The sequence below is a fragment of the Rhipicephalus sanguineus genome, chromosome 1, assembly GCF_013339695.2.
Source record: "Rhipicephalus sanguineus isolate Rsan-2018 chromosome 1, BIME_Rsan_1.4, whole genome shotgun sequence".
NCBI classification, from domain to species: domain Eukaryota; kingdom Metazoa; phylum Arthropoda; class Arachnida; order Ixodida; family Ixodidae; genus Rhipicephalus; species Rhipicephalus sanguineus.
This window is the reverse complement of record NC_051176.1, coordinates 249,475,812-249,503,184: the sequence shown is the minus strand read 5'-3', so window position 1 is coordinate 249,503,184 and position 27,373 is coordinate 249,475,812. Positions and strand designations below refer to the sequence as shown.

The window sequence follows — 27,373 nt, the reverse complement described above, 5'->3', positions numbered from 1 at the left end:
CTTCGTTCGCTTCGGTGCCGTGATCACCGTGCTTCTTGCATCTAGCAGCTGTAACTACGGCGTAGGAAAGAGCTCAACCCTTTTCTGAGCTAGTGGAGTCACAGAAAATGATCTCGCATTTTTACTGGTTTCTACCGCGATATCTTTACGTCATGTTGGACAACATCCGCTTCCCTTAGAGAAGGAACAAGGACGTACCGTGGTCCCGTGGTGCTGTGCTAATGTAGGAACATGTTTCGTATGTTTCGCTGACGGTCTAATACTCATCGTGTTTTGGTTGTGAAGCGTCATGTTTACGGCATCTCGTGTTCGACTGTAGAGCCTGCATGCTTCTGTCCAAAATGAACGTTGGTCTCATAGACGCGGTAAAGTCAACTGCGGGTCAGCTGTACAATACTGTAAATTCACGGTTGGTTGGCAGTCAAGTGCCAAGGGACTGCATGCCTCACAGTTCAAAGTCTTGCTCTGCAGATGGTAAGATTCCTCCTAATCATCGGTTGCTGAAGTTTGTACGTCGGTATCACGTGAATTGCTTTTATGCGCTTTTTTTGTCTGTTTGTAGATATAAAATTAATTGATGCAGAACTTGGTCTTTCCGAGGAGCACTTCTCTTCGAGTCCTGAGGCAAGTGTCGATCTTATGGTACTACCTGGCTGCATGCTCACATTCTAGCCTTTGTTTACATTTCAAAGTTTGTCAAGGGTGGGGCCTATGCATTGAATTTCCAGACTTGTGTCTCTTTATTTTTGTTTGCTTTGTTTTTTAGGGGCTGCTTAGGTTTTCTACCATCGAAGATCTAGAAAAAGCCATAGAGCATTGCAAGGAGATGATTCTTGACTCTGAGGAGAACTCTGAAAGGCGCAAGACGTTGGTTATCAGACTAGTTCAGCTTAGACAAAAACTGCAAGAGATTAAGGTGGATACCTTTTTGTTTAGTAAATCTTGTGTTTTGCTGTTCTGTTTCGTTAAGTGCATAATACACTGAAGATCCATTTTATGACTGTGTGATGTCAACGTTTCTGTAGGCACTCTCACATGCATTCTTTTTTACGTTTTTGTGAATTCAGGATGGGCCACCTGAGGAGAAGGCAGAAGACATCAAAATTGTTATGGAACACCAGTTCGAGCCACGTACATATGAGCGTGCCCAGCAATATTGTGAAAAGTGTTGTGGTAGCATCTGGGGTGTACTGTATGGCTTCTACCAATGCAAGAGTGAGTCTGCCAGTCAAACGTGCACTGCTCACATTCTTAATGTTCTCGGCATTGCATGTCATGTGGAGGATGGCAGTGTGGCCTCTGTGAAGACGCAATTCTGGAATCTTTCCTGGCATTCGGGTTGGGGCACATCATCCTGAACATTGCTGCCAATTCCTCATTGTAAATGAACCTAAACTCACAAAGTATTCACTAAATGCAAAGTTAATTTTAATCACACATGATTTTTATTCAACATACAAAAGTCTGAGGAGCACAGCCTCAGTGATTGACCCTTGAATATAACTTGAAGAGTATTTCTTTACCGAAATCGGTAGTTAAGGTCAGCATTAATAATGCAGACCCATGATTTGTTAAATTTGTCTGGTCACACACATGTTCACTAAGTGTTGCCTAACATGAGAAATTTCTGGATCTGCAGCACATTATTGTTGCCATTTAAATGCAGAACACTGCATAACGTCCTGAATTCTCTGCTCAGCCTCTGGTTTTGAGTCAGCCTTGGTGGTGTTAAACCAGTGCTGACTTCTAACCCTTGGTTAAATGGCAAGAAAAAAGGACTCAGTGCTACGAAAAAGTCTGCACGAAGTCTGAAGTAAAAGTTAAATTGGGTCTTGAACCACTTTTCCTAGTAATCATCAAATGACCTCAATATCGGAGTTTATTGCCTCACAAATTGACTCGCGCAATACTTTCTTGCATCTGTTCCTTATCTGTCTGTCTGTCATAAACAAGCGGAGTTACGTGAATTTGTCGCATGCTTTGGGCACTTTCTCTCTGTATGGAGAGAGGGCACTTCAGAAAGTGGCAACTTCATGCTCTGCTTGTAAACACTGCATGCCACACGCAACTACTAAATTTGGCTGAACTGTTCACAGCGACGTGAACAGCGCGTGAAACACACAAGGACGAGTAACCGATGAGGACTTGTGTGTTTCACGCACTGCTCATGTCGCCATGGAATACCAACTAGCCCAGTCACACACCTTGCTTCTGTTCACAGCAGTGTTTGCTGTTCGTAGATTGTGTTATTTCATCAAGCCTGAGGGGTGCTTCAGGGACCCCTTTAAAGGGAAATTTAACTATTTGAGAGCACCAATCAATATAGGTATGCCTATGAAAAATTACAACTTGTAATGACTGAAACGAGCACTGTTTTCCTCATTAAATGAGGATTTATCTTTCTTGTTTAGAAAAATGATGCTTGGTGCCCCATCCCGCAGAAGTATGAACTCTAATAACTGAAAGTCCCCCATGGATTTTTTGCAGAAGTTGGTTGTTCACCAAAACCTAATTGTAAGCAAAAATTTGCTAGAGAACTCTGCTTGACTGTATGTCAATGTGTAGTTGACTGTGTAAGGTTGTTGTATTTGGCCCCGCCACGGTGGTCTAGTGGTTATGGCGCTCGACTGCTGACCCAAAGGTCGCGGGATCAAATCCCGGCCGCGGCGGCTGCATTTTCGGTGGAGGCGAAACTGTTTAAGGCTCATGTACTTATTTAGGTGCACGTTAAAGAACCCTAGGTGGTCGAAATTTTTGGAGCCCTCCACTACGGCGTCTCTCATAATCATATCGTGGTTTTCGGACGTTAAACCCGATATTATTATTGTTGTATTAGAAGCTGTTGCATGTATGTGAGCAAGATATTTTTTTTTTATTTAGGCGGAATGTAGACTACATGACAGAGTTAATGAAAACATGGTGGCTTGAAGTAATGAAGTGTGATGGAACAAGGAATTTTGCTGCAGCCCAAAATTTGGACTAGATGACTAGTCTTTGTTAGGGCAGCCTAACAAGCTGCCTTCCATTGCCAATTTTTTTTTTAGCTCATTCTCCTCCACTTTTAAGGGGACATTAAAGTGCAATAATTAATCAGTTTAGACTGATAAGTTATTCATTGAAAACTATACTTTCAATAATTTCACTATTATAGGCTCATTAAATAAAAAAAAATGCAGGTCAAAGTTTCAGTTTTAAATTTCGCGCTGATATCTATGCAAATGAGTGCCAGCTTGACATCACGGATTTCGAAGTGCTTTTTCATATTTTGTCCTACATTCTTGGGATGTAAAAACAGCGCAAAATATAGACAAGGACAGAGGAAGAGACGTCCTTGTCTATATTTTGCGCTGTTTTTACATCCCAAGCATGAACGACCAACTAGTCCAACTTTCGCTATTATTGTCCTACATTCACTCAACAAAATTTCCTGAAACTTGGTATGTTAGGTCTGTGGTCCCCCGTAGATGATAACATACTTAATTTTTACCAATTAGGAACTACGTAGACGCAATCAAAATCTATGGTACCACAACGACTTCGTGTGAGAAATTCAAGGTGGCATCGCCTCCTGCATTTTATTTTTACACATTTTTCTTGCTTACCAAGCATCTTTGCTCAACAAGAGTGGTGCTTTTGGTGTTGTGGAAAGTTAATTTATTATTACTGTGAAAATCATTTTCATCTTTAGAGTCCCTTTAATGGAGGGGAACAAGGCGATAGACTGATGTTAAGTGTTCTAAAAAATAAATAAATAAAAGGTGGATGGGGCGAGCTGAAAGGGAAAAGTGAATAGGTGAAAGAATGAGGTAGAATGGAGGCCATGGGGTTGTATGGACACTCTTGTTGGGTCCTTCAAAGAAATGACTAAGAGAAACTGAAAGGGATCTGTTTGTATATAAGGACTGTACTGCCAGTGCAGCATGGCTAGTTTTCTTTTTAGAAAGCAGGAACTATGATGATAACTAAACTACCTAGGATACTGAAAAAATAAGGGAAAGAAAAAATGGAACCAGGTTTAATAGCGCGAAAGCGACAAAGGTTATGCCGCGCCAGCCACAAGGTAGATGTTTGATTGTTGTGTGGTATTTCGCTTTGCTTTAATCGAGTAGGCCGTTACTGCGTTTACTGCCCTGTTCCCACTTCTATTCTCTTTAAAAAAATTCATTGTGGCAGATCATCTTCAAGTCGTGAAATAAAAAGAAAGGGAGGGTAAAAGCTGCATTGGGTTGTAAAGTAGAGCTGTGCGAATAGCAAAATTCTGGGTGCGAAGCGAATTCGAATATTGAAGTGTGAGTGCCAATCGAATCGAATATTTTTCTAATATTTCTCGTATATTTCTAGAATATTTTTCTAATACTTCGAAGCGAAACTGCAGAAAAAATGTTAGAGAGGATTCTTATGGATTCTTATCCTAAGGATATTCTTATGAGATAGCAACATGAAAGTGTTTTTTTTTTGCTAGGTTGATGAAGCACTGGTGGGGTGGTGTTTCATAGTTGTCTTATCAAGAATGAGGCAATGTAGAGGCCGAATTGTATTTATGTACGTGATTTGGTGCAACCAAAGTGTTGCCAACAACACTTTACACATGATGGGCAAAGATGCCATTTCCTCAGCCTCTCCCCCTCCTTCAACTTCTGTGGAGGCCCAACTGATGTGGCGGACAAGGGTGTGCTCCCTTCAAGTCTGGAGTTCTAAATCTGCCTCATAGACGTCGATATATAAGAACATCTGAAGTTTTGGATGCTAAAAAGCTTCTTCGGCGTCCGATTTTTCGGACTTCCTGCTCAAATTTCAGGTCCAAGACAGCATTAATTGAGCCCCCACCTCTGCCACATCTTTCATCTCCATGTTGGAACCAGCGTTTTCTTGAGTTAATCCATTTGCGACCGCAGCGGAGCTTGAAAGGCAGCTTTGCCGCAATACGGGGGTGTGATGAGGTGAAGCATATTGATAATCTAGGCACCACTTCTAATCGGATGTAAACTGTGTCTCGGCTAAGTTCGACCGTAACGGAGCTTGAAAGACAGCTTTGCCGCAATACCGGGATGTAATGAGGTGAAGCATATTGAAAATCTATGGACCACTTTCAATCGGACGTTGACTGTATCTTGGCAAAGTTCGACCGTAACGGAGCTTGAAAGGCAGCTTTGCTGCGATACTGGGGTGTGATGAGGTGAAGCATATTGAAAATCTAGGGACCACTTCCGATTGGACATTGACTGTCTCTTGGCAAAGTTCAACCGTAACGGAGCTTGAAAGGTAGCTTTGCCGCAATACGAGAGTGTAATGAGGTGAATCATATGGAAAATCTGAAGGGGTCACTTTCAATCAGACGTTGACTGTATTTGTTTTATTGCGATAGCAATTATATGGACAGTCTCGGCTGGATTTTGCCGTCGCCGTCGCCGCCGTCGTGCACCGTATATGTATAAGTATGTATATATGTATAAAAGCCCCAAATAAAAATAATTCAGAAAAATGCTTCCGAAGCGCGGAATCGAACCAGGGACCTCTTGCTCCGCAGCGAGTGGCGCTATCCACTACGCCACGAAACGCAGATCCTCCACGTAGCTAACGGCGAGCGTTATATACACACCCTTTACCGCTGTACGAACTCAGAGACGGCAGGCGATAATAAGCGTTTCTTCATTACCAGTGAGATGGCGCTAGGAGTGTGACGGGCACATTTAAGTCGTCGGTGAGCTCGCTCGCTTCTTTTTATATTTGCGCAGGGAGAACTTTGCCCTTCCGCTGTCTGCTCGCGCGGTTTTCTCGTGGTGAGGGGAAGAATAATGTTTCAAGCTTTCACCGTGATGTCCGCGCTCATGTTACGGAGCGTACGAAAGTCACTCGAGCTCAAGGGACGCCTCTAAACGAACAAACAGAGGATGAGCGCGAACTATCAAGTGTCACAGCTCGACACTTGAAGCACGCTAGTTTCCTTCGCTGCTTCGGCCGCCTTTGCAACAGGAGCGCTGTTCAAACTGAGAGTATCCATTGGCGAGCCGCACTTCGTATAGCATTATTTTCTTGCTATCGCATTCATTGCTTCGCCCTTGCGGCGAAACTGTGACTTTTTTGGGAAGTTCGAATAGTTCGAATAGTAAAATTGCAGTGCGAATCGAATCGAATAGCAAACACTATTTGAAAAATATTCGAAATTTCGAATATTCGCACACCCCTATTCTAAAGCTTATTTAAAAGGCCAGTTTCTTTTGGAAAGCTGACCACATCAGTCAGGGGTACAAGTGGATCATCTAGAATTAAAGTGGGGTGCTGAGGTGCTATGTATAATTTGTGGAAATGTGTCCATCTATCTGTTCTGAAATGTGTGTTATTGTTAACTGTTGCATGTTGGTTGTCCTTCCTTTGTAGCGCAAAAGATGTGCGAGGTGTGTGTTAGAAAAAAGAAAAAGGAAAGGAAGAAATCGAGTTAAAGAAACTCGGCTTTATCACTCTGTGTTCAGCTAAAGAGTATAAACGGGAAATAGAAGCTGAGGCAGAGAGAAAAGAAACTGACAGAATGTAAAGCAAGTAAACACACGCACATAAAAATATTTTATTTGCCATATTACTAAATTAAGAAATGTTTGTTTTAGCACTGTTCATCACTTCATGCAATGCATGCGATTTTCTTATTTGAAAATTGTGTTTGATTGTTAATTGTAAAGCACATGCTTGTTAAGAGCGGACGGCATAGCTCGTGCATTTATCAACCGAGCGGCCAACCACTCCAACGAAAACACTTTCTTAGCGCGAGACATCCTTGAGCACCAACAGCTTGAGCGATGAAAGTACAGTCCACCACACCCCGATCTATTTGGACGGGACTCCTATGACTGGCGCTGTATACAAACACACACATGTCTGAACCTTTATTTGAAACATGACATTCACCCCACACTGTACAGCAATAGCTATCCGTGGTGCAGAGGCTCGCCAACTCTGAGCCCAAATAACGTGGGATTGCCAGAACAGACCGCACGAAATTAACACGCCGCAACTAGCCGGCACAGTTTCCTGAAGGTAGTGGTGAGAGACTTGTCTCGCCAGCGAGGATCGGGAAATGCAACTAGCGCTCCTCGATCAGGTGCGGCGGGCTGCTCAAGCTAGTAAAGCCCAGGAATTGGGGCCCCACCCTCCGGCTCCCTATACAATTTTTTTTTTAATTCCATAATAAACGTCCTTAATATATATTATTGGGGTAAAGCACAAATATACTCATGCACCGAGATCTTGCACGAATTACAGGAACTCCTGGAAACCATAGTTGCTGCTCAGAGTGGGGATGTATCGAGCCCCATGAATTACGACTGCTATACATTGTGTGAAAGAAAATGTTAACATAGCTGGCCACTTTTGTTGTTCTCTGTGCTGTATCTTGGTGCAGCTTCACACTTTACATGCAGTGGTTGTTTTTTTTTTACAGACTGCAATTTCAAATGCCACAACAAGTGCCTGAACAGCATCACAAGGAAATGTGCTTATGTACGGGTATGTGTCCTACTAGCATTCTAATACCAGCTTTCCAAAGATTAAGGTTCGGCATGTGAGATAAAGTATTGTGACAGTCATGTTAAAACTGTGCTGCGTGAAATGTGGTTTCTGGACGTCGAGATCTAATGAACTGTTGCTTGACATGAGGGTTGTGAATGGTAGTTTCGCTCACTTTACATTGACCTTTTTCAAGCATGCCGTAAAAATACTACTTGAAGATACATTTCAAAAGATATTGTTCCCTTTCATTCCTATGGCTTGATGGCTAGTTTATATGATTAAATGCCAGCATCACTTGAAATAAACACTGATATCATGATGCTCAGCATTTACACTGCAAAATTCAATGCTGCAGCGGATTATGTATAAGTGCTCTTTGAATGTTGCCATAGCTGAGTGCATTTTGTAAGAAACTTATATCTTCTTACCAAACTGAGAGTATGCACCATTTTAAGAGATATCGAATTTTGTTGCTTGTAATTGTGGGCTTTCCAGTAGTTCACATTTGAGTACATTACCAGTACGCTGTGTCATTTTATATTAATTTCCGTTGCCAGTTTAATCATTTGAAAAGTTGTGCTTGCTCCCATCAGTGTAAGCATGGTCACTTCAGTCAGCGCTGCACATAGCCTATTGTACTTTGTGTTTGTTCATTGTTTGGTCCCTGCAAGACAAAGCCACAAATGAATTAATCCGTAAAAGTTTGTTATTACTCTCGTTTTGACTTTAATGGTGAGTCATTGATAGTTGTGCAGTTCATTAAGCCAGGTTGAAATTACTGTAGTGTGTTTCGAAGAGTTCAGTGCCATGGAAAGTTTTGTGTTTGGTCTTTTGTGCACTTGTTATAAACTGAATCTCACTTTTCTTTCTTCTTCCAGTGGTACCATAAATGTCGAGCTATGTGCACATAAATCTTCAAGGGGTTCCTAATTTAGAAAAACTTATGCACATAGTACACTGGTCTATGTCATGCCTTCACACCAAATTACTGGACAAAATCTAAAGCACGTTGACTTGACAGAATCAAAAGTCTCACTGTCTGAAAGCAACACCCATTGGGATGTTTGAAACTATTGCTGTAAGACAGTTAATGCTCTAAAGTAATGGAGCGAGTAGTTCATGTAACATGCTGAAAAATAACACACATGCAGGATTGATGGGGTTGTTGTAAGGAATTATTAGTCGCACTAATGGCAGTGCAATGCATAGACCAGTAAGAGACCATCTTTATGAAAGCTGAAACGTTGGATTGAGATAAAAATTTGCGGGATTGCGGCACCATTGTTCTGCACATTTAGGGACAATTTCATGTAGGTGGACCAATTAAAGGAGGCGGGTGAAATAAACAGAACACTGCAGTGCTTGCTAAGATGCCTTTAAACACCCTGAAGTGTTGGCATGTTCTGTAGTATTTGTAAGATAAAGCCGTGCTTGGTATCATTCTAACAATTCCTGTTACTCTGCAGTTGCATACTGTATCTGATCATGTTCCTTAGTGAAAAGGGTGATCTGAACAGGCAGCACAGATTTATTTTCAGTGGACTTTCAAACAAAGGTCAGTTGCGGACTTATGCAAGCGTGGCTTCTGTTGGTACTCGGATGTATGGTGTTGTGGCTGCTTTAATACCGTAGAGATAAATAAAAAAGTATATTTTTCAGATGCAGGAGAAGAGTGAATTTGTGCTGGAGATCTGCCCTGAGCAGGGATTATCAGCTCAAGGATATCGATGTGCTGAGTGTGGCCAGAATGTTTTTCCTCGTAAGTGGTATCCAATCCTTTATTTTGCATGCCACCCAGCGTGTTCACACTGCTTTTGGCTGTTGAGTGCACTTGTTTGGAAATTTGCTTCTAAATAACTAGTCAACAATGGCACACAGCTTTCTTAACAAACATTGTGTGAAGTGCTCTATGCACAGCAATCTTTTCTTTGTGTGTGTGTTTGTCTAATTGTCTTGTATTTGCTTTGCATGGTCTTTGCAGCTGCTGTCTTTTGTAGGACTATGTTCAGGCTGTGTGGCTTTGGAGGGCACAAGTGCTTTTAAGCACTGACACATGTGCTGTACTGTGCTTAAGCGTAAGATTGAACGTGAGAGCTTTGTTCCATTTAACCATATGTGTGAATAAGCTGAAAGGGGAAGACAAAATCATAACTGTGGTTATGATTTTGTTTTCTTGGGTAATGCACAGCTTCTTGGGGATCACAACCACAGGCGGCTTATACATGATAGTGACTCCAGTAGTTCAATGTCAGACTGTTTCTGTCATGCAGTCCATTATTGCAGTGTAGACCACTGAAGCAAACGGTGATGCCAAAGAAAGCATGCGTAAACTAAATGTTAGTTTTTACTGAAACTTATAAATTAAATGGGAAAAGGAAAATAAGGTGGAGAAAAAAAACTGGCGACACTAGTGACTGTCAGCTTTCACTAGTTTCCAAAACTTAATTAGAGCGCAACCACACGACACATTCACACACCCAGACATCAACCACGTACAACCACGTACAACCACACACCCAGACATCAACCACGCACAGCATGCAATGTAGTTTTCATAATCAGGTTAGCCGATTAGAGGCTGCTGGCTTCCCTCGATCGGTCATCATGGCCGTTGCTGAGTCTCTGCTGCAGAAGTTTAAACGTGGAACAAGGGAAGCGACGACTGCTACCCAGCCCTCAAGGATTAGGCCACAAGTTGTGCCATACATCCATAAGCTCTCGCACAATTTCAAGAAAGTCGCGGGTAGGCACGGTGTACCGATGGTCTTTTCGGCGCCCGAGAAAATCGGGAAGTTGTGCCAACGTATTTACAATAGCAAAAAGCGCGGCTGCGAGAAGAAGCATGAGAGGCCTTTTGTAAAATGTTCCACGGGGGTCGTGTACTCGATACCCCTATCCTGCGGCAAGGTATACACCGGTCAAACCGAAAGATGTGTTAATGACCGGTTAAGGGAACACGCCCAAAAATTAATAAAACGAGATGACAAGTATGCGCACCTGGTTGCGCATGCTATAATGTGTGGCTGTGACGCAGGATTCTCTGAGACAAAGATTCTTGGCAGAAGCACAAGGAAAACTGCACGTGAAGTGTTAGAGGCATTTTCCATAGAAAAAGACAAGGACCGCTGTGTAAGCACCCCGTCGCTATCTCTGTTCCCAGTGAATTTCACTTCATCAGATCTAGACTGTGAGATGGAAGGAACAGGAAGGAAATGTACGTCTTGATTGTGTGTGTGTTGGCTTTATCGGATGTTAATGCGCGCATGTGCCACATGTATATATTCAAGCCCGTGCGATCAATAAATCAGTTGGAAGTGAGCGCTGTACGTGGTTGATGTCTGGGTGTGTGGGTGTGTGAATGTGTCGTGTGGTTGCGCTTTAAGTTTTTGGAAATGATCTACCAACTAGCCCAACAACAAGTTCTTTTAGCTTTCACTAGGCACCCTTCTGAGAAGCAATCCAGGAGCTTTGCACTAGCAGTATGCAAAATATCACCTGTAAGACCATGCACTTGCACATCACCACATTGATCCTCTAATTGTCAGCCTCTGTTCTGCCTCTGCCTTCCAAAAATATGTTACCAAAATAATTTTTACGAATTTCCTGGTATGAGCGGATGTATTACGAGTGGTATGTTCCTCTTTCCCATTCGTCTTCAAGTTACTCCGTTCTGAAGGTGCATGTTGGCGCCCCACCTACAACATTCTGCTTCATTTCAGTAGGGCGGGTGCTGCCGAACATGAGCACACAGCACTTGGTTTCTCACTGAAATGCACAATTCAGATAAAAATTCAACAGATTTTTGACAACTACAGCCTGTTTAGCTAATTGAGTTATTATACACAGTAAGAACAAGAAGGAGTGCACCGACATCGGCCATTGGCAGCCGCCCTATGGTTGTTTGAAAGGAATGTGTTTCAACTTTGCACACCATTTGTGAACTCCACATGCCGTGCACAACTACAAAATATGGCTGAAATGTTCACAGCCATGTCTTTTGTTCACAGAATGTGTTTCTTCATTGAGCCTGAGAGATGGTTCAGGGCCTAATTGAGTGGTTTTTTTATTGGCCATTAGCATTTTAAGTGATGGGATGTTGAAAGGTTCTTAACCCAGCCTATTTTCAATACTTTTGTCTTTTTACAGTATTGAGAAAGCATTCTCTTATGTGATCAGATACTATCAAAATTTGGATGGCATTTGTATAGAATATATAATTCCACATCCTGTGAGCATCAGGCTGCAATGAATACATTCTTCCAAAGCAAAAAAGTAAATAAAGTTCATTATTGCATGAGGTAAGCATTAAAGAGCAAGTGCCCATCAAATTAACTTGTTGTTTTAGTAAACAGACATCAGAGCAGATTTCTTGCATTGCCCTAGAGCATTAGTCCACAAAACTGTTCATCAAAAAACTGTGCCATGATCTTGATAGCCTACCATATATTGACTCAATGAATGGCTAAGATGACAAGTAGGTCTTAAAAATGAACTTTATTTAAATTTATTCAATACCTGAGGGCACAGGTGCATGCAGCAAAGTGATTGCCTGACACTCATGGTGTATGCCAAGTGGACAGATAAAACTATTTTGGAGAATTTTTAACGCTGTTATGGAAACCAACAATCACTATTGTGGCGTTAATGTGGATGTATGGCCTGCTATGAATTCACTAAGGCACCTTTGTTCAATGCTTTTGCTTTGTGAGCTTAGCACAGCAGCTGTCTGCTGTTGATCAGTCTTGCAAAAGTCTCAACAGGCCAGCCAACTGTGCCTGTCGTGCTATGATTAATTATTTGGTTAACGAGCGGACTTCCAACTCTAGCAGCTTCTCTGCACCATTTCGATGAGAATAAACCTTGCTGGAGCATCGCTTTGGCACTGTGAAACGGGCTTGAGTTGCATTCTGTATTGGCAATTGCTAGCTGGCTATTCATCACAAAAGAAGGTAAGGTGTGCAAACATGGACACGAGACTAGAACAAGAAAACACAAATTTCATTTGTTGTTGTCTTGTTCTCTTCTCTAGTGTCCATGTTTACATGCCTTTCGTCCTCGTATGATGAATACTTACCTACTAGCTCAGCTTTCTGTCGTTCTAGCTGGGTATGCTACATGAAAGCCCATCTACACATGATAAGAGAAAGAAGGTGAGAGAAGTTTTAGAAAGAGATTTTCACTCTGGAGCACAATGCACTTCCTGACAGTGCTGCCAGGGCAAGAAATGTTCCTTATTAAGGACTGCTTTTGCTTTTCATTTTACTAGCAGATTTTGCCGTGCATCACTGGCACAGCCGGGGGGTGAAGGAGAGGTATAGAGCCTTCCTCCACTCCACCCCCCCCCCCCTACCTTCGCAATTTCTACCAAGCCCAGGTGACACAAAAAGAACAGTGAATTTCTCACCAGCAGACATGAACCTTGACCTGGACAGATTCATTTGGTGACATTGACAGAACATTACTTGGCACATGCAGCTCTTCTAAAAATTTTGGAGCCACTGCAAATGTTACTACACTTCTTGTTGGATCGTGTAGTATGGCCTAGTATACCTTCCATTGCGCCAGATTTGCTGGGATTGGGGTATAGTGCCCATCACTTTTCTGGCCTTGGAGAAGACGGCATGCTGCAAGGTCCATCTAAAGCATGGCAAAAGATTGTCACTTATGAAGTAATTTTTTAATACTCTTTGCAGACTGCACAGGTTGGATACAGCAGTTGAAGGGTTAGGCAATTTATTTTAGTAGTTGAAATAGGAAGTTGAAAGACCAACAAAATTGTCCTGTGTGTTTTCCCCTTGCGTGTTTATCTCAACTATATCGTTCATGCATAAACCCCTTTACACAATATCAAAATAGATTAAATCTCCCAGGCATGTGGCATGACACCAGCTTAAAGCTGTCCCATTTAATGCATTTGCTCGCAGACTTCTATCCCCGTACAAAGGTTGCTGCATCTTGATGTATGTTTGCTGTGGTATGCATGCCTGCTTTGCTTGTCTCATCTCTCTGGTTGTGTGTTGTCCTGACCAAGTGTCCCTCTCTGGCCGCTGGGTGGCAGGGTTTGTGGTGCTGGGTGAGGCCGCAAGTGCACTCATGCCTGCTGCCCTTCGCTCCCTGGCAGAGCAAGGGCAACCACGGCGCTGCGAGTATACGGGCCGTTATTACTGCTCACTTTGCCACTGGAACAGCTCCTCTGTGGTGCCTGCGCGTGTTCTCCACAACTGGGACTTCGAGCCACGCAAGGTGAACTCGTTCAACATATGTGCACACAAAGAAGCCTCACATTTTTGCAAAAATAAGCAGCTGTCTTTCATCTCCGCTGGTTATGAATAAAAAAAAATTATTTATTTAAAAGGGCTTTGGAACATGTGTGCCTGACAGTCAAACATCTGCTCAAGTGCCACGAATTCAGCACGGTAAAATATTTCGTTGTGATCTCGGGCACACATTCCTGAGCAGTTATCCTTGCCAATGCTTAACATTTATATGCTCACCCATTCCCACAGTACCTGCGCATGCACACACATACCTAGTCTGTGCAGATTTGTTGAGACAATGCATAAAGGCTTTTTCATGGTGGAGCTCTTTTCAGTTTCTTTCTTTCTCTTTTACAGTGAGAAAATGTTTCCCAATGCAGTGAAACATTGTGAGGCATGTATGACGGTATTTCTTTAATCAGCTGGTTTGCAAGAGTGGTGAAAGCATTTGGGGTCTCTGCATTTTTCCAAATGTGTGTCAGGATAGCACTTAACCATGAAATGAGTGGGATATTGAATACTCGTAACAGGATATGCAAAAATGTGTCAGTCTTCTTCTGTGTGAATTTCTGGTATTTGCATGATATGAAAATGTTGCACTGCATTTTTCAGCAGAAAATGCTTTGTAACAACTTCTTTTGTGGCCATGCCTGTTCTGTTTAGCATTATGGGATAAATTGTATTTGTCTTGGGAATAACTTTATTATGAGGTGAATGTAAGCTCATGAAAGGATTAAAATTTGTTGTGCAGCTTTTGCTCAAATTCATTATAATATATAAATGGTGGCACTCTGTGATGATGAGCCTGTAGCATTGCTCTATAACTTATATATTGCAACAGGGCACCAAATTTAATGCATCATAATGTTCACGATGATTTGTGACACTTCTTGTGAAGAACCCATATGACATATGTTATTGTGCTGCACACATACCCGTCTGAATCTGTAAAAATACACCCCATCACCACAACAATGTAATCCGTTGAGCATGTTCACGCACATATTCTAACATGGCTAACACAACAAGCTATAGTATTGCTGCTACTAAGCTCGAGGTTTGAATCCCAATCGTGGCAGGTGTAGTCCGATGGGATCTTATTGCAGAAATGTTTGTGTATTTAGATTTAGGCATGTGTTGAAGAATCCTAGGTTGTTAAAATCATTGTTCGTGACCCCACTCATGGTGGGCCTCATAAACAGATCCATCATAAGCCTTAAAATTTAAACATTAGCAAATGACAGTGAAAACTGTACATACATTTGCTCCGTCATTTGCCATTACTATTGAGAAGCTTTTCTAGAAAGAAACACCAGAAAATATGAAAAAACCAGAAGCTGAACAAAACTGCCTGGAGTACTTTCAAACGCCGACATTGTTTACTAGCTCGGTGTTATAAAGCAGCAAACAGTCAAGCAATTAGAGAATTGTACAAGTTCTGTGCTGTAGAGATTAACCACTTCTTGATCACTTGATGGCACAAATAAAAAAAGAGCATCACAAAAAGGGAGAATGGATGCTCTTGCACCCATCTGGCACAAATTGCGATGACTAACACTGAAAACTCTTTTACATGGCTGGTATATTGCAGCACCCCTTTTATAGCCAACCTTGTTTGTTTTAAGGGGGTGCCACAAATTCTACGTTTCCATTCTTGTGTGTGACATGCTTGCATGCACCTATTATCAGATTATATATGACTTATGCATTGAGTTTCGTAAGTGTTGTAAACTTTTGATGATAGCTCTCCTACTCTCCTACATGCTCATGTGGCACTCCTTTCTACCAGTGGCACATGCTGTGAATCGGGAGTCACAGCAGAGGTGGGCAGTGGTGGGCAGTGAGCCCTTCCCCTGCTGGAGGCCAAATATGGGCAGGAAATTTATGACATCCAACCTCATAGGGGGCTTCTCTGTTTAGCATGAATTATTGCAGGGTTATACAAACTAATAAATTTCTTCTTTTTTCTTTTATTTCCAAATTCCAGAACATCCAATTTTTTAAAGCGAAAAGTGATGCCATTAATAATAATCACCAGTTACGCTTTAAAAAATTTTAATGTAGCTGCTGGTAGTGAGGGCTCTCTTTTTTTTTTTTCTCCCTCATTTTTTTTTTTCCCGCATCACTGTAAGTGCTCTTGAACTCTGAGAAGTATCAAGGTAACAAATGTCATCTTTCTGTCAGGTATGTCGAGCATCGCTGCAGTTTCTTCGACTCATGGTAAAAAAGCCAGTTCTCAACATTGACAAACTCAACCCTATGCTGTTCACATTTGTTGAGGATCTTCGACACGTCAAGGTATGCTTACTGCCTCATCTTAACACTGTCGGATGTCATCTTCACAATGAACAGTTTGAGAATGTGCAGTGATGCCTGATAATCACATAGCTTGCTTATCCTCAAAATGCAGCTTCTCCTCCTTAAGATTTGTGCTAGTGTCAGGTCAGAGCACTTTGAAATCGCCTTTCTAAATTTCCATCATAAGTCCTGTGTAGGAGGTACTTTGAAAGTATTTGGCATGCATGCTCATCTTTACTGAACCGGGCATGTTTACCACACTACTGCACAATTGATCAGGATATTAGCTTGTAAAGGTCAGATAAAGATAGACAATTTAGGTCGTCTATCTGTATCTAATTTTTAAAAAGTGAGGACACGCCTTGGGAATGCCTGCCACCAGTGCCTGATAGATGTCTAAAGTTAGCTAGATCATGCACATGAGCATCTGCTTCAGCACTGTTGCGTGCTTAGTCTTTTGTCACACTGCCATGGAATTCGGTATGTAGGCACAGCCTTATGCAACAGCACTTGTGCTTTCATAAATTGACAGGTTTTATACATTCTGTGATAATATACTGTGTTTCTCCGCACCAGTTTGGGACAATTTATTCTACGTACTATCACAGAAATAAACAACTGGTGGCTTCTACAGAAGCTCGATGATCATTTAATCCAAGTGGCTAATTTTTTAAATTGTGCATATACATGTATGAAATATAACAAGCTCCATTTGCAAGAGTGAAACGGTTGAATACATGAAGCGAGGTATACCCGACTAATTGAGCCAGTCACGCGCATGGCACAGCAGTGTATCTCGTAAATTGGCAGCCTTTATTTAGTACTTGGTTTTAGCATGTGAACAGATCTTGTCGTAGATGCTCAGAATTTAGTGGCATATCGTGCTTTGTTTTTATTTTTTACTTTCTCATGGACAGTGTACACACACACACACACACACACACACACACACACACACACACACACACACACACACACACACACACACCTGAATCACATTGTTCCTATCAGTCAACAAATCATTGTTTTTGGCCAGGTAAGTCCATGAGGTGCAACTTATCGGCATAAATTGGTGCCGCCTCTTCCTCACTTAACCAACCAGCAGTATCATTTTATCAGCAGCATCAGTTTGCATATTCATTCCGTTAAAAAGGCATTTGGGAGTAAAGGATGGGACTGACAATCATTACATGTGTGTGTGGTCTTCTTCCAGAAACTGCGCGAGGACATTCTGCGAATGAAGCAGTACTTGACCCTGTGCCATGCAGCACAGCAGCAAAAGTTGCTGCTGCTGTTGCACAAGCGACAGCACTTTGTTGAAGGAAGCGAGTTATACTCCCTGCAAGATCTCATTGACCTACATGATGGCAACTTGTTGGGCTATCTAACCCAGGTGCACCAGGTCTTCCTTGACCACATCACAAAGACCTGTGAAGTGAGCAAGCCTTTCTTTTAAGCTGAGCATGATTTGATACAGCAGTGCTTTGGCAGTCGTGCTAGTACTGGTGTTACAGTTGCTGTATGCTTCATGACCATTCAAAACTTATGCTCCTCTTTTGTGTATGACGCACTGTGCTAGTATTTTAAATTTCCGGCACAACAGGTGGGAGACTTCATGCAGTCTCATTCAGCTGTTAACTTGCAAGAACTGGGGAATGTTTTCAAACCAAGTGATCTTGGTTACAGGGATGCCGTGGAAGAGGCTATTTGTGCAAGTTGTGTGACGGTGAGGAAGTTATTTTTCCACTTGGAGGAGACACTTATACCTGTACTGACTGTGGATCTGTTTATCACAGGTGAGTTCTCAATTGTCTGTTTCGTTCTCTTGCAACTACTAAGTTGGTGCTATCACCTCCAGGGAATGCCGCGAGAAATCCCAGGATCCTTGCCCGTGGTGTGAATGGAGAGCCCGTCAACAAAACAAGACAGTCGGGAGCACAGCTGAGCTTCCAGGCTCTTGATTTGACTAAGCGAGGAGAAAGTATCGCTAGAGCATCGATGTGTACACTAGATAGCCAACAGATTCACATATTTATTTCCAGAAATAGCCCGCATCACTGGCATATGTTGCTTAACATTGTTTTACACGCGTTATCGTTGGCAAAGCATTCTGCTTTATTGATAAACATGTTGCTCTGCTTGAAGATAGCACGCATTACGATTGACTGTTAATAAAACTGACGAGACATGCAGCTAGGAAGGAAAAGCGCACAATTAAATGCCAAATGTTTTCTAGTTGTGGTTGTATGTGGTACTGTGGCTTCATTTGCCCCTCTTGAACTTGCCACCTTTCCCAGCAGCTGCCTTTGCTTTCTTTTTGTTGGCTTCATTTGCTGTTTCACTCTGTAAGCAGCAGAACAGCATCAGTCATTAGATCAGCATTACATAGTGCCAAGTCATGAGCACTCATGACTTAGCATGCAAACACTGGCAGAAATTGGATTCCACAAAACATTAAAAATAAATTGTTGCAGTCTGTATGCAGCAGTATCTGGTATTACTGGACACTATAAAATAAATTTGCTGATGACTTTCTTAAAGCTTGCCCTTGACACACAGATGGTATGTGCAAGCCCTGAAAAAGCACAAACTATATTTAGGTCCTTGCTGTTGCTGCCTAAACCTGCTTCAGAAATCTATTGGTTACCCCTATAGTGTACTGCCACCTTCAAGAGTATAGCTGGATACCAACAAGTGCAACAAGTTCTTTTCTTTTTCTATGTGAAAATTCATAAGCATAATGGCAGGTTGGGCAAAAAAATACAACAGATTTTTCTCGGGATGGCAAAGAGGCATATATAACAAGGTAGTAATAGGCAAGTAACTACAAGAACCTGCCACAGAGCAAGCATGAAGTGATCAAAATTAAGGTATAACAAAGATGCTCCGACTGAGGACATCATGTCCCGTCACTCATGAACATCTGCTAAAAGTGCGACATTTGTACTTTTCTGTATAGCCAGATTTCAGTTTCCCAATTGTAGCTGGAATTCATTATGCAGGAGAAAACAATCTCGAGTTTGTGCAGGTCTTGAACCAATTGTGAAATCCCCAGATGACACGATACAAGTCTTTGCATTAAGATCGTTTGACTCTTTTTGTTAATTATGTTTAAGATATATAATATGCAGGCGGAACAAATTCAAGGAAATATGCTGAATAGTTTACTGCAGGGCAGTATCTAGTAGCGGGGTACTCCACTGTTCCGGGTACTTCTGCAAGATTATTATTTAAGTGTACATGAACCTTTCAGAAAATGCTGTGCAGTCCACTACATTGCTGGGTCAGATCTGGCAGAGGTGGAGCACATGATCAGATTGTGCTTTCCCAGACAAACAGGTGCACGAGACAAGAGGAAATGAAAATGTGCTTTTACAGTGCACATTTGCTTGCATAATTGGGCGCACTGGTGCTTTTGTCAACCCATGGGATGTGACAGCTGTTGTCAGTGGCTGAGTAAAAATTTTCCTGTGTCGACGCCAGAAAAGAGCGACAGCAGGCATGATCAACAGTGGGTGAGCAAAGAAACCCCTAGCCTAGAGACAATATTTAACTGTTAAGGAAAACATTGCAAAAAGATAGGGCAACAAAAGACTGCACACAGACAAGGTGCTGTCTGTGTACCCTCTTTTTTCTAGTCCCATTTTCTGGGACTGTGAACCAACTAGCCTGCAATCTATTCTTGCAATGTTTCATTGGCTCTTGAGTAATCCAATGAAAAATGATCTAACTACTGTCATTCTTTTATGTGCTGATGATAGCCTGCTATGTAGACATTCAGAAGTACAGGATTGTCTTGGCAGAATAACCTTCCCGGAGGCATTTGGTTGCACAGCTCCTCATGCTCTGAGCCTCCGGCAGTATGGAAGACACCTATGCAGCTACACCTCAAACCCACTACTACACCTCATGTAGTGGGTTCAAGGTAGTGGCATGTTTCATCGAATTACATGTACTAGTATACTTTTACCTTTCATTCATACTTGATGCAATGCAGGGAATGGGAAAAGTTTCTCTAGCATTTGTAGCTTTGCTTATGTATGAAACGGTATGGCATGCCCTCTAGAAGTGAACTACGCTAGATGTGTGCACTGGACTACTGGTTGCGTGCTTTAAAAAACAGCACCCTCTCCTAGAGCACTGCACGGGCCGATTTTTCCGGCCCGGGCCCGGCCCGGCCCGAAAACGCCATGCTCCGGCCCGCCCGAGCCCGGCCCGATGTTCTTAAATGTGGCCCGTACCCGGCCCGGGCCCCGAAAGGTTTTGGCCCGGCCCGGCCCGACCCGTCCCGTTTCAGCTAGTTATGCCTTGAGCATAAAGGAGGCACTGTCTAACCTTCGGTTATTGTGAAGATACCTGCCACACACATGATATTTTCTGGAGATTGTTTTGCGAACTTCTTTCAGTGTCACGACTTTCACTGGTACTGTGTATACTTTCGGCTAATTACGCCCGTAACACTCTTGCGAAATAATTGCAGGGCAATATAAAATATAATTGGAGTCATAGCTGGCTGTTTCATGTACGCACGCAGTGCTAACCACACAATCTTATTTTTGCATTTCAAAGAACGACTACAAAATATACCTCCATAAACTGAAAAAAAAAACATGGCAGACATTTTTTAGTTTAAGTTTTACATCAATTGCATACGAACTAGGGCTGTTGAGTAAAAATAGCAAGTCTGCAAACTTCATCTATTGCAGAATGCAATGAAAAAAAAAAAAAAAACGTGCTCTAGCTGCTTCTGGTAGGAATACACCAGGCTGGGCAGCGTTACATAAATTAAAGCTGCCGTGTTGACTCCTCGGCAGGCAACTGCACCCAACGTACACAACGTTTTCGTGTTCAAAACAAGAACGTTCTTTGTCCCACCCTTTTTCCCCGAGTCACCGCCACCGCAGTGTCATAGATCTGTGAAAGCGAGGCACACCCGTTAGAGAGCGAGCCACCGTCCTCGCTGTTCCCTGAAGATGGCTGTCTCGTCGTCTTCGTGTGACCGCCTTCGATCTTTGAAAATGTTACGCCTTAAAGCGAGACCGGACTAAGGGCTTCCAAAATCTATTAGAGCGCCGAAGTGAACCAGCCGGCGGCCTCTTTAGCAATCCCCGTCGACGTGACGTGTCGGGTGTCCGGAGCGTGATTATACAGATACATATGAGACCCGGTCCTAATACGGGCCTGGCTCAGGCCCGAGCCCGAAGATCACGGGCCCGAGCCCGGCCCGGGCCCGATCCAACAATCCCTTACCCGGGCCGGGCCCGGGCTTTCGGGCCGGCCCGGGCCCGTGCAGTGCTCTACCCTCTCCTATGGCTCTCAATTACTAAGCTATAGCTTGTTATGAGCATTACAAGTGTATATAAAGAGACCTAACATATCAAACACACAAGGCACTGCAAGCTTTGCTACAACATGAAGTAGGGTGCAAAACCTAAACTTTCAGTGCAATGTGTGTCATAGTATATATCCCCTTCAGGCGCAAATTATGATGCACTGTCTGCAAATGCGTCAAATTCATATTATTCCAAGAAAGAAAATGAAGGAATGTGTTGTTTTGTGTGAGTTTCAGTAATTAATGTTAATTAGCATATTATGAAATATCTAATTATTCTGCAATCAGTCAGCTTCAATTCTTGCATAGAAAGAATCAAATATTAGACCCAAAATGCATGCCCAGTTTGTTTTTTGGTTGTACATTAGTTTCGAGCAACGAAAAATAATACTCTTGACGATGGTCCTGGAATGCAGCCCGTCGAACATGGTAGCGTCTCTAGCTAAGAGATGCTCTGCAGCAATACGCAGCACAATGAAGTTAAATGACCGCTAGTTCTCCACTCGGGAAGCCTGCACAAATGTGCACACTGCGTTTCAAGGCATTTGAAGAAGCACTTGGTGCGTGACGCACCTTCATACTATGTGTACAATTGTACACACCGCCGCTGAAGGGGAGATACATGTATTCCACTTGGGTAGAAACACGGCAAAACAGTCATTACAGCTACCAAGTTCGAGACCTGTGGCCAAATGTTAATTGTAGTGTACTATAGCTAACAGAAGTTGAAGCAAGAAGCATTTCCTGATGCACACAATTTGACAACATTGAGAAAAAATTTTCCCAAGTTCTTCCGCTTCCGAGATGTAGATCTGTTTTGACTGGCTTCATTCGTCGGGAATGTTTGCAAATCATGTTTAGCTTCAGAATTGATTGTTCTGTTCTGGCTAGTTGGCTATTCTGAGTCCGTTATGTGAATGTTGTGCTGTTGTTGCTCTTTGTCGTTTTTCTTGCTACTGCACAAGGACTTCCCCCACCTCTTGCCATGAGTGAACATATTTTATGCCTTTTCTGTTGGCGCAGTGGTCATTTTCTTACTATTGTAATATAGAAGAGATATTGAAGTGCACCAGCACAGCGACAAAAGGCAGATAGGACAGCTCTCCTTAATTACAGTCCTGTCAGCTTTTATTAATTTAATTATTACATGGACAGTTGATTTAGCAGACTCTTACAGAATCTCGCACAGCTATCTTCATCTGCACCTTTCAGCCATGAACGTTTAGATGTACACCTTCGAGCAAAAGCACGTAAGTGTGTTGAAAAAGGTTTTTGTGCATCCTGATAATGCTGCCTCAAAGGAACACAGAGAAAAAAACTTTTGTGCCCAGTTTTTTTTCTTGTGGAGGTGGGACTTTTCTTAGATTTTTAGGTAGCTGTCGACCCTATGTAAGGGCCACAAATACAATTAATAAAGCATCTGCCTTGCACCACCTGCAACCCATACAAAATGCACATCTAGCACAGCCCAGCTTTGGTCATGAAAAGGAAGCTCTTCACATTGCCAAAAGTGAAGATGGCAGTTACATGGCATTACAAACAACCCAACCACCAGTTAGCGCAGTGCAGTTGTTGAAGACCATACAATGACTGTGTCACCAAAAGCTGCCAAATTGGCCCTTTCAACTGTTTGCATCTTTTGGAAAAGCAGAAGCACACCACCTGTCCCATTCAATGTTAAATGGACTCTGCTTTTGGCTACGCTGCACTTGGTTGCATTAAACGCTTGTGCATTCATTGCACTCTTGGGGAATCGAAGCTCCATGACGCAACTGCTGTGTCGGTGACTATTCGATAAAGTAATAAAAAACTAGGCAAATGTTTTCGGTCAGAATTTCCTACATAGGTCTGAACTATGCCAAGTTCTGACTGAGGCCCACCCTTCTATGCCAAGGCTGTGAACCAGTTTAAAAAAATTTTTTTCAAACCACCCCACCCGAATGTTGCTTGTATGTGCACATCTTCAAAGAATCAATGGAACCAGAAGGTCTATCGCATAATCTTACTAATTTATTCTCACAGAATGTATCTTCTCTTGAAACAAATGTTTATAATGTTACAGGCCCTCCAAAATTCCAATTAATTGGTTCAAACAGCACCTATCACTTTGTTAGTATGCCGAATGAGTGCACAGCTCTACTTGCCTGTAATTTCACACATAAAGCTTTCTATGATTACTTGCCTTGCGCTTGGCTGAAGAATCTGATGGAAGGACCTTGAAGAAGGTGTCCAACCTCCCCTGAGTGGTGCTGTTACGCCCCTTCAGCAGCTTCTTGGCACCATTTCGGATGCGCTCTTCACTGTAACCAAGTGAAATGTTTAAAACTACGGTGAGCACTGGAAAGTATTGGCTACTTATTAATATCCATGAAATTTTAAAGTTAGAGTTCAGCATACAAATCCCTTTGATATCTGGCAGATAATTTTTCACGCTCTACAACGAGTGTGAATCAAGTAGCATTCCACTCAATACTATCACACACTCAATTGACACAGCTGCTTGCAAGTGAAATAATAGACATAATAGCTCATGAATGCACCAAGGTGCAGTAGAATTGCAGGATAGAGTACAGCACCTGATGTACTTTCAATTTATACAGACAAGAGATTAACGTTTTCTACATTTTATACATGGCTATTTGGCCATGTGACAAACTAATGAATAATAACGTATTGTAGCCATCCAACAAGAGACAAACTTTAGAAATATGCGTAATCCAGTCTTCAAGTTGAGCTTTCATTACAATCGAACTGTGCAGAACATTTTTCAGTTTCAAGCAGTCCTCAAAGTGAATATGACTGCACATGAAGATTTTCTCCTGTCAAAGCAATAACAGGGCAAGATTACCTGAAGCCATTCTCCTCGCAAAGGAATTTTACAAGACCTTCTTCATCAGGATCACTCCATTTCAACTGGAAGATTAACAGACAACAAAATCACATTAGCAACATTTCACCAAGAACGTCTTATGCTGTCTTACTTGGACATTATCAGCCGGAGTAACCTCAGGTTCCAAAAAAAGCTGACGGGCTTCTTTGTAGGGCCAATCTTCAGGCACAGTATATTTCTAAGGAAACAAGACACGTTTTTCACTGACTTAGAATTGGTACTGAAAGGAAATGGACATTTCAAAAAGGATAGGTGTGAAACCACTTATTAAGAAATGATGCTACGGAATCAACCACACACACACAGAAAAAGAATATTGAATCGAGCCGTGGGCCACAGCAAGACGATGGCAGCAGGTTGCGACTTTAAGCTCAATAAGTGGGTTTCATCCTGTGCGTCATCCATTTTATTGCAAAACGGGAAGAGGAATTCAAAAGTATCACTGCAATATACGTCCATTCATGCATGACGATAACAGGCAGCACAAATTGTCTCTGCTGTGGTAGGTTCCATGGCTTAACTTCTTGATTAGAAAATGCATAAACCAAACCACTGAGCAAAATGTGACAGTGTCAGTAAATAAAGACTTTGTGAATCGTATTTACAGGTAAAGAAGCTTGTGTTGCCATATTCTAGATCTCAATTATTCCACGAAAAAAAGAATAAGCGAAGAAAAAGGAGGAGCAGCTGGCATCCATGTTGTGTCAATGTCATTGTCCCCCATTTTGCCTACAAAAAGCACACGGTTGTTTGCCATACCTTGGTGTCAATTGCAGTGATTATTTTTTCAATGCACTTGTGCTGCTTGATGAGCTCCACTGCCCGTTTTGGTCCAATTCCTCGAATACTTTCACAGTAGTCGCACCCAAGTAGAATGCAAAGATCTATGAACTCGTCACGATTCATCTCGAGCCCACTGAGTACTTTGTCAAGGTTGAACTCCTTGATAGGCATTTTTCTGCAAAAATATGTAGAGATAGAGATTAGAAGAAAAGACTGACATTGCATCCCGAAATTAGCTGAAGTTGGCAAGTCGAAAATGGGACCCACCGAGCTTCACTGTATGTCATGTGACGAAGCAGGACATTTGTGCCAAAAGTCAACCCATCCATATCTTCAGTTGCAGTCCCGTAAACCTTACCACCTTTAACAAGCTCAGCACACTGAGCTTCAGCTTCACATGGGGCCTGCAGTAAATGAAAGCAAAAGGGGCATGACAAGCATGCGAGTCTCATTAGATAAATGACCCGCTTGTACGGATCAGAATGAAACACAGCAGTCGGCTTTGGCTGTTGACATTTGGTTGAATGATCACGATCAAAACATGGTGTAAACTTACTTCTATATATGGAACACCCATAAGAGCTAGAAGTTTCTTGCAGTCTTCACCATGCTGCCTGGTCACTTTTACGAGTCGCTTGCTGAATTTATTGATTTCTTCTTGGTTTCCTAATGCAAACAAGGAAGGCTGAAATAAGTGCTACTGCTGGTTTGTGAAGCCAACGTATACAACAATAAGAACGAACCAAGTTCCTCGTACAGACGTCCACATTAATGTCTAGAGCGCTGCACTGCAGAGCAAAGAAAGAGCAATCAATGATAGTGCAGCTGCTAGGTTCGAGGTATCGGGTCAAACGCTGCGTAGCTCGCGCATCCTTGTTACTTTCGCTGTCCACAAACATTCTCTCTCAGACCAGCCAGCAATGCATATCCATCTATTTCGCTTCATAGCAGCGCACCGATGTAGAGCTCGGTCAAGACAGCGTGGACGACTGTACAAAGTCGCGAATTGCCAGCTTGTTTGCTGTGCAACTTGGCAGCACCTTTTTTTATTTTTTACACCGATGTAATCAGTGGATCGGAACAAAGAATGAAAAACTGCGTCGTTTACAGCAATAAATATACCGACCTGCTTCTTCTGCCTTCTCCAGTTCCTTCTCGGCTGCCTCTCTACGTTCTTGGCGTTTTTCAAGCTGAAAACAAGTGGGCACACGTGTCAATCTTGCGCAGCATGATTTAAGCGATAGACACCCGAGGCTAGTAGACGTACCTCCGACGATTTCATGCCCGGCGGCTTTCCATCAAAAACATACACGGGTTTGATCCCATTCTCAATCATTCGGATTGTTCGGTAGAAGAACCCGACCAGGTGGCTGCAAATGAAAATTAACAGACAAAAACCCACGTTAAAATGCGTACAAAAGTTAAGAACACACAACGCGCGCTCACCTTGTGGTCTCGCCTTCACTGTTGGTGAGCATGTTGTTTTCTTGACGCACTGCGATCAGGAACTGGTACAAGCACATCGACGCATCTATTGCGATTTTCCTTCCTGGAAAGATACGAGTACTGAAGTCAACATCTGTTCACCCGTAATCAGTTCTAGAATAATATACCAGGACGAGTAAGAGAATGACATACCAAAGTAGCTCTTGATGTCGGATTCCTTAATAGCATCGGGCGCATTGTCAGCGATTACCTTCGATAAACCGGTAATTCCCATCGTCAGAGAACAACTAGAGGGGGCAAAGAAACTGCAAAAGAATCTTTCAAGAGACAATTACGCTGACCCTCTACTAACAAAACAACAATTTACGCTCTACCACGATCCGATCACATCGCCGTTCATGCAAGAGCAGAAACGCACACACGCTCCCGCCAAAACCAAACCAACCAAACGCTTGATGCGCAAGTTGATGATGATGATGATAATAAAACAATAGTGTCTCAACTCGAGTATTGCTACAAATAATTACAAACTTTCAATAAATGATGACAATAACGAACTATTATTGTTTGTTCAGTTTTAACGGGTAGTTTTAACGCGTCCCTTTGAAGGGCGCTGCGGTCGCAACTTGACGGCTCGTGGGTTCGTCTGCTACACAAAGAGCGCGCGGTGCGTTTGCCGCGCCGCTCTTTTTACCAGTAAAAGTACAGTTGTGCCTTCATAAATTACTTTTCAAACTCACTCGTATTATTATTAAGTGCCGTGTTCAACATGTGGACACTCTCGGGCATGAGAATCAAGAACTGGCTTTGAAGTGACAATATTAGGGGTCTATGTATGTTTCCGTAAGATTCTTACGTAAACATATG

General features: G+C 42.5%; 2 protein-coding genes across 5 annotated transcripts; one reads left to right on the top strand and one right to left on the bottom strand.

Annotated features, from left to right (window-relative positions):
- The first annotated feature begins 215 nt into the window (after positions 1–215).
- Positions 216–18,290, top strand: LOC119377089 (differentially expressed in FDCP 8). 4 transcript variants are annotated; one of them, XM_049411190.1, is made up of 12 exons: positions 216–474; positions 563–624; positions 767–916; positions 1,068–1,215; positions 7,433–7,497; positions 9,160–9,259; positions 13,194–13,223; positions 13,559–13,743; positions 15,942–16,055; positions 17,269–17,490; positions 17,742–17,851; positions 17,914–18,290. In XM_049411190.1, exons 1-12 carry the CDS (start codon positions 327–329, stop codon positions 18,014–18,016), a joined length of 1,437 nt encoding a protein of 478 aa, XP_049267147.1. In that variant the 5' UTR covers positions 216–326; the 3' UTR covers positions 18,017–18,290. The 4 variants fall into 4 exon arrangements, with proteins under 4 accessions (XP_049267147.1, XP_037502621.1, XP_049267149.1 ...); XM_037646693.2 differs by lacking the exon at positions 13,194–13,223 and having other exon boundaries at positions 217–474; XM_049411192.1 differs by lacking the exon at positions 13,194–13,223 and having other exon boundaries at positions 217–474; positions 563–642.
- LOC119377110 (flap endonuclease 1) lies at positions 18,224–26,947 on the bottom strand. The gene is made up of 11 exons (XM_037646712.2): positions 26,699–26,947; positions 26,507–26,609; positions 26,328–26,430; positions 26,187–26,250; positions 25,617–25,726; positions 25,328–25,464; positions 25,037–25,235; positions 24,369–24,455; positions 24,236–24,300; positions 23,570–23,687; positions 18,224–18,398 (listed from the first exon to the last, which is right to left on the bottom strand). The coding sequence occupies exons 1-11, from the start codon at positions 26,778–26,780 to the stop codon at positions 18,318–18,320; spliced, it is 1,149 nt and encodes a 382-aa protein (XP_037502640.1). The 5' UTR covers positions 26,781–26,947; the 3' UTR covers positions 18,224–18,317.
- Positions 26,948–27,373: the final 426 nt, after the last annotated feature.

Bases quoted from the DNA above. Each gene is read 5' to 3' on its own strand.
- LOC119377110 (XM_037646712.2), bottom strand. From the start codon at position 26,780: ATGGGAATTACCGGTTTATCGAAGGTAATCGCTGACAATGCGCCCGAT. The intron at 26,431-26,506 runs GTGAGCGCGCGT...TTTCATTTGCAG, and splicing joins AGTGAAGGCGAGACCACAAG to CCACCTGGTCGGGTTCTTCT. The intron at 24,456-25,036 runs GTATGGCAAACA...TTGTTTCCTTAG, and splicing joins TCACTGCAATTGACACCAAG to AAATATACTGTGCCTGAAGA.
- LOC119377089 (XM_049411190.1), top strand. From the start codon at position 327: ATGCTTCTGTCCAAAATGAACGTTGGTCTCATAGACGCGGTAAAGTCA. The intron at 17,491-17,741 runs GTGAGCAAGCCT...TCTTGGTTACAG, and splicing joins ACATCACAAAGACCTGTGAA to GGATGCCGTGGAAGAGGCTA. The intron at 17,852-17,913 runs GTGAGTTCTCAA...TATCACCTCCAG, and splicing joins TGTGGATCTGTTTATCACAG to GGAATGCCGCGAGAAATCCC.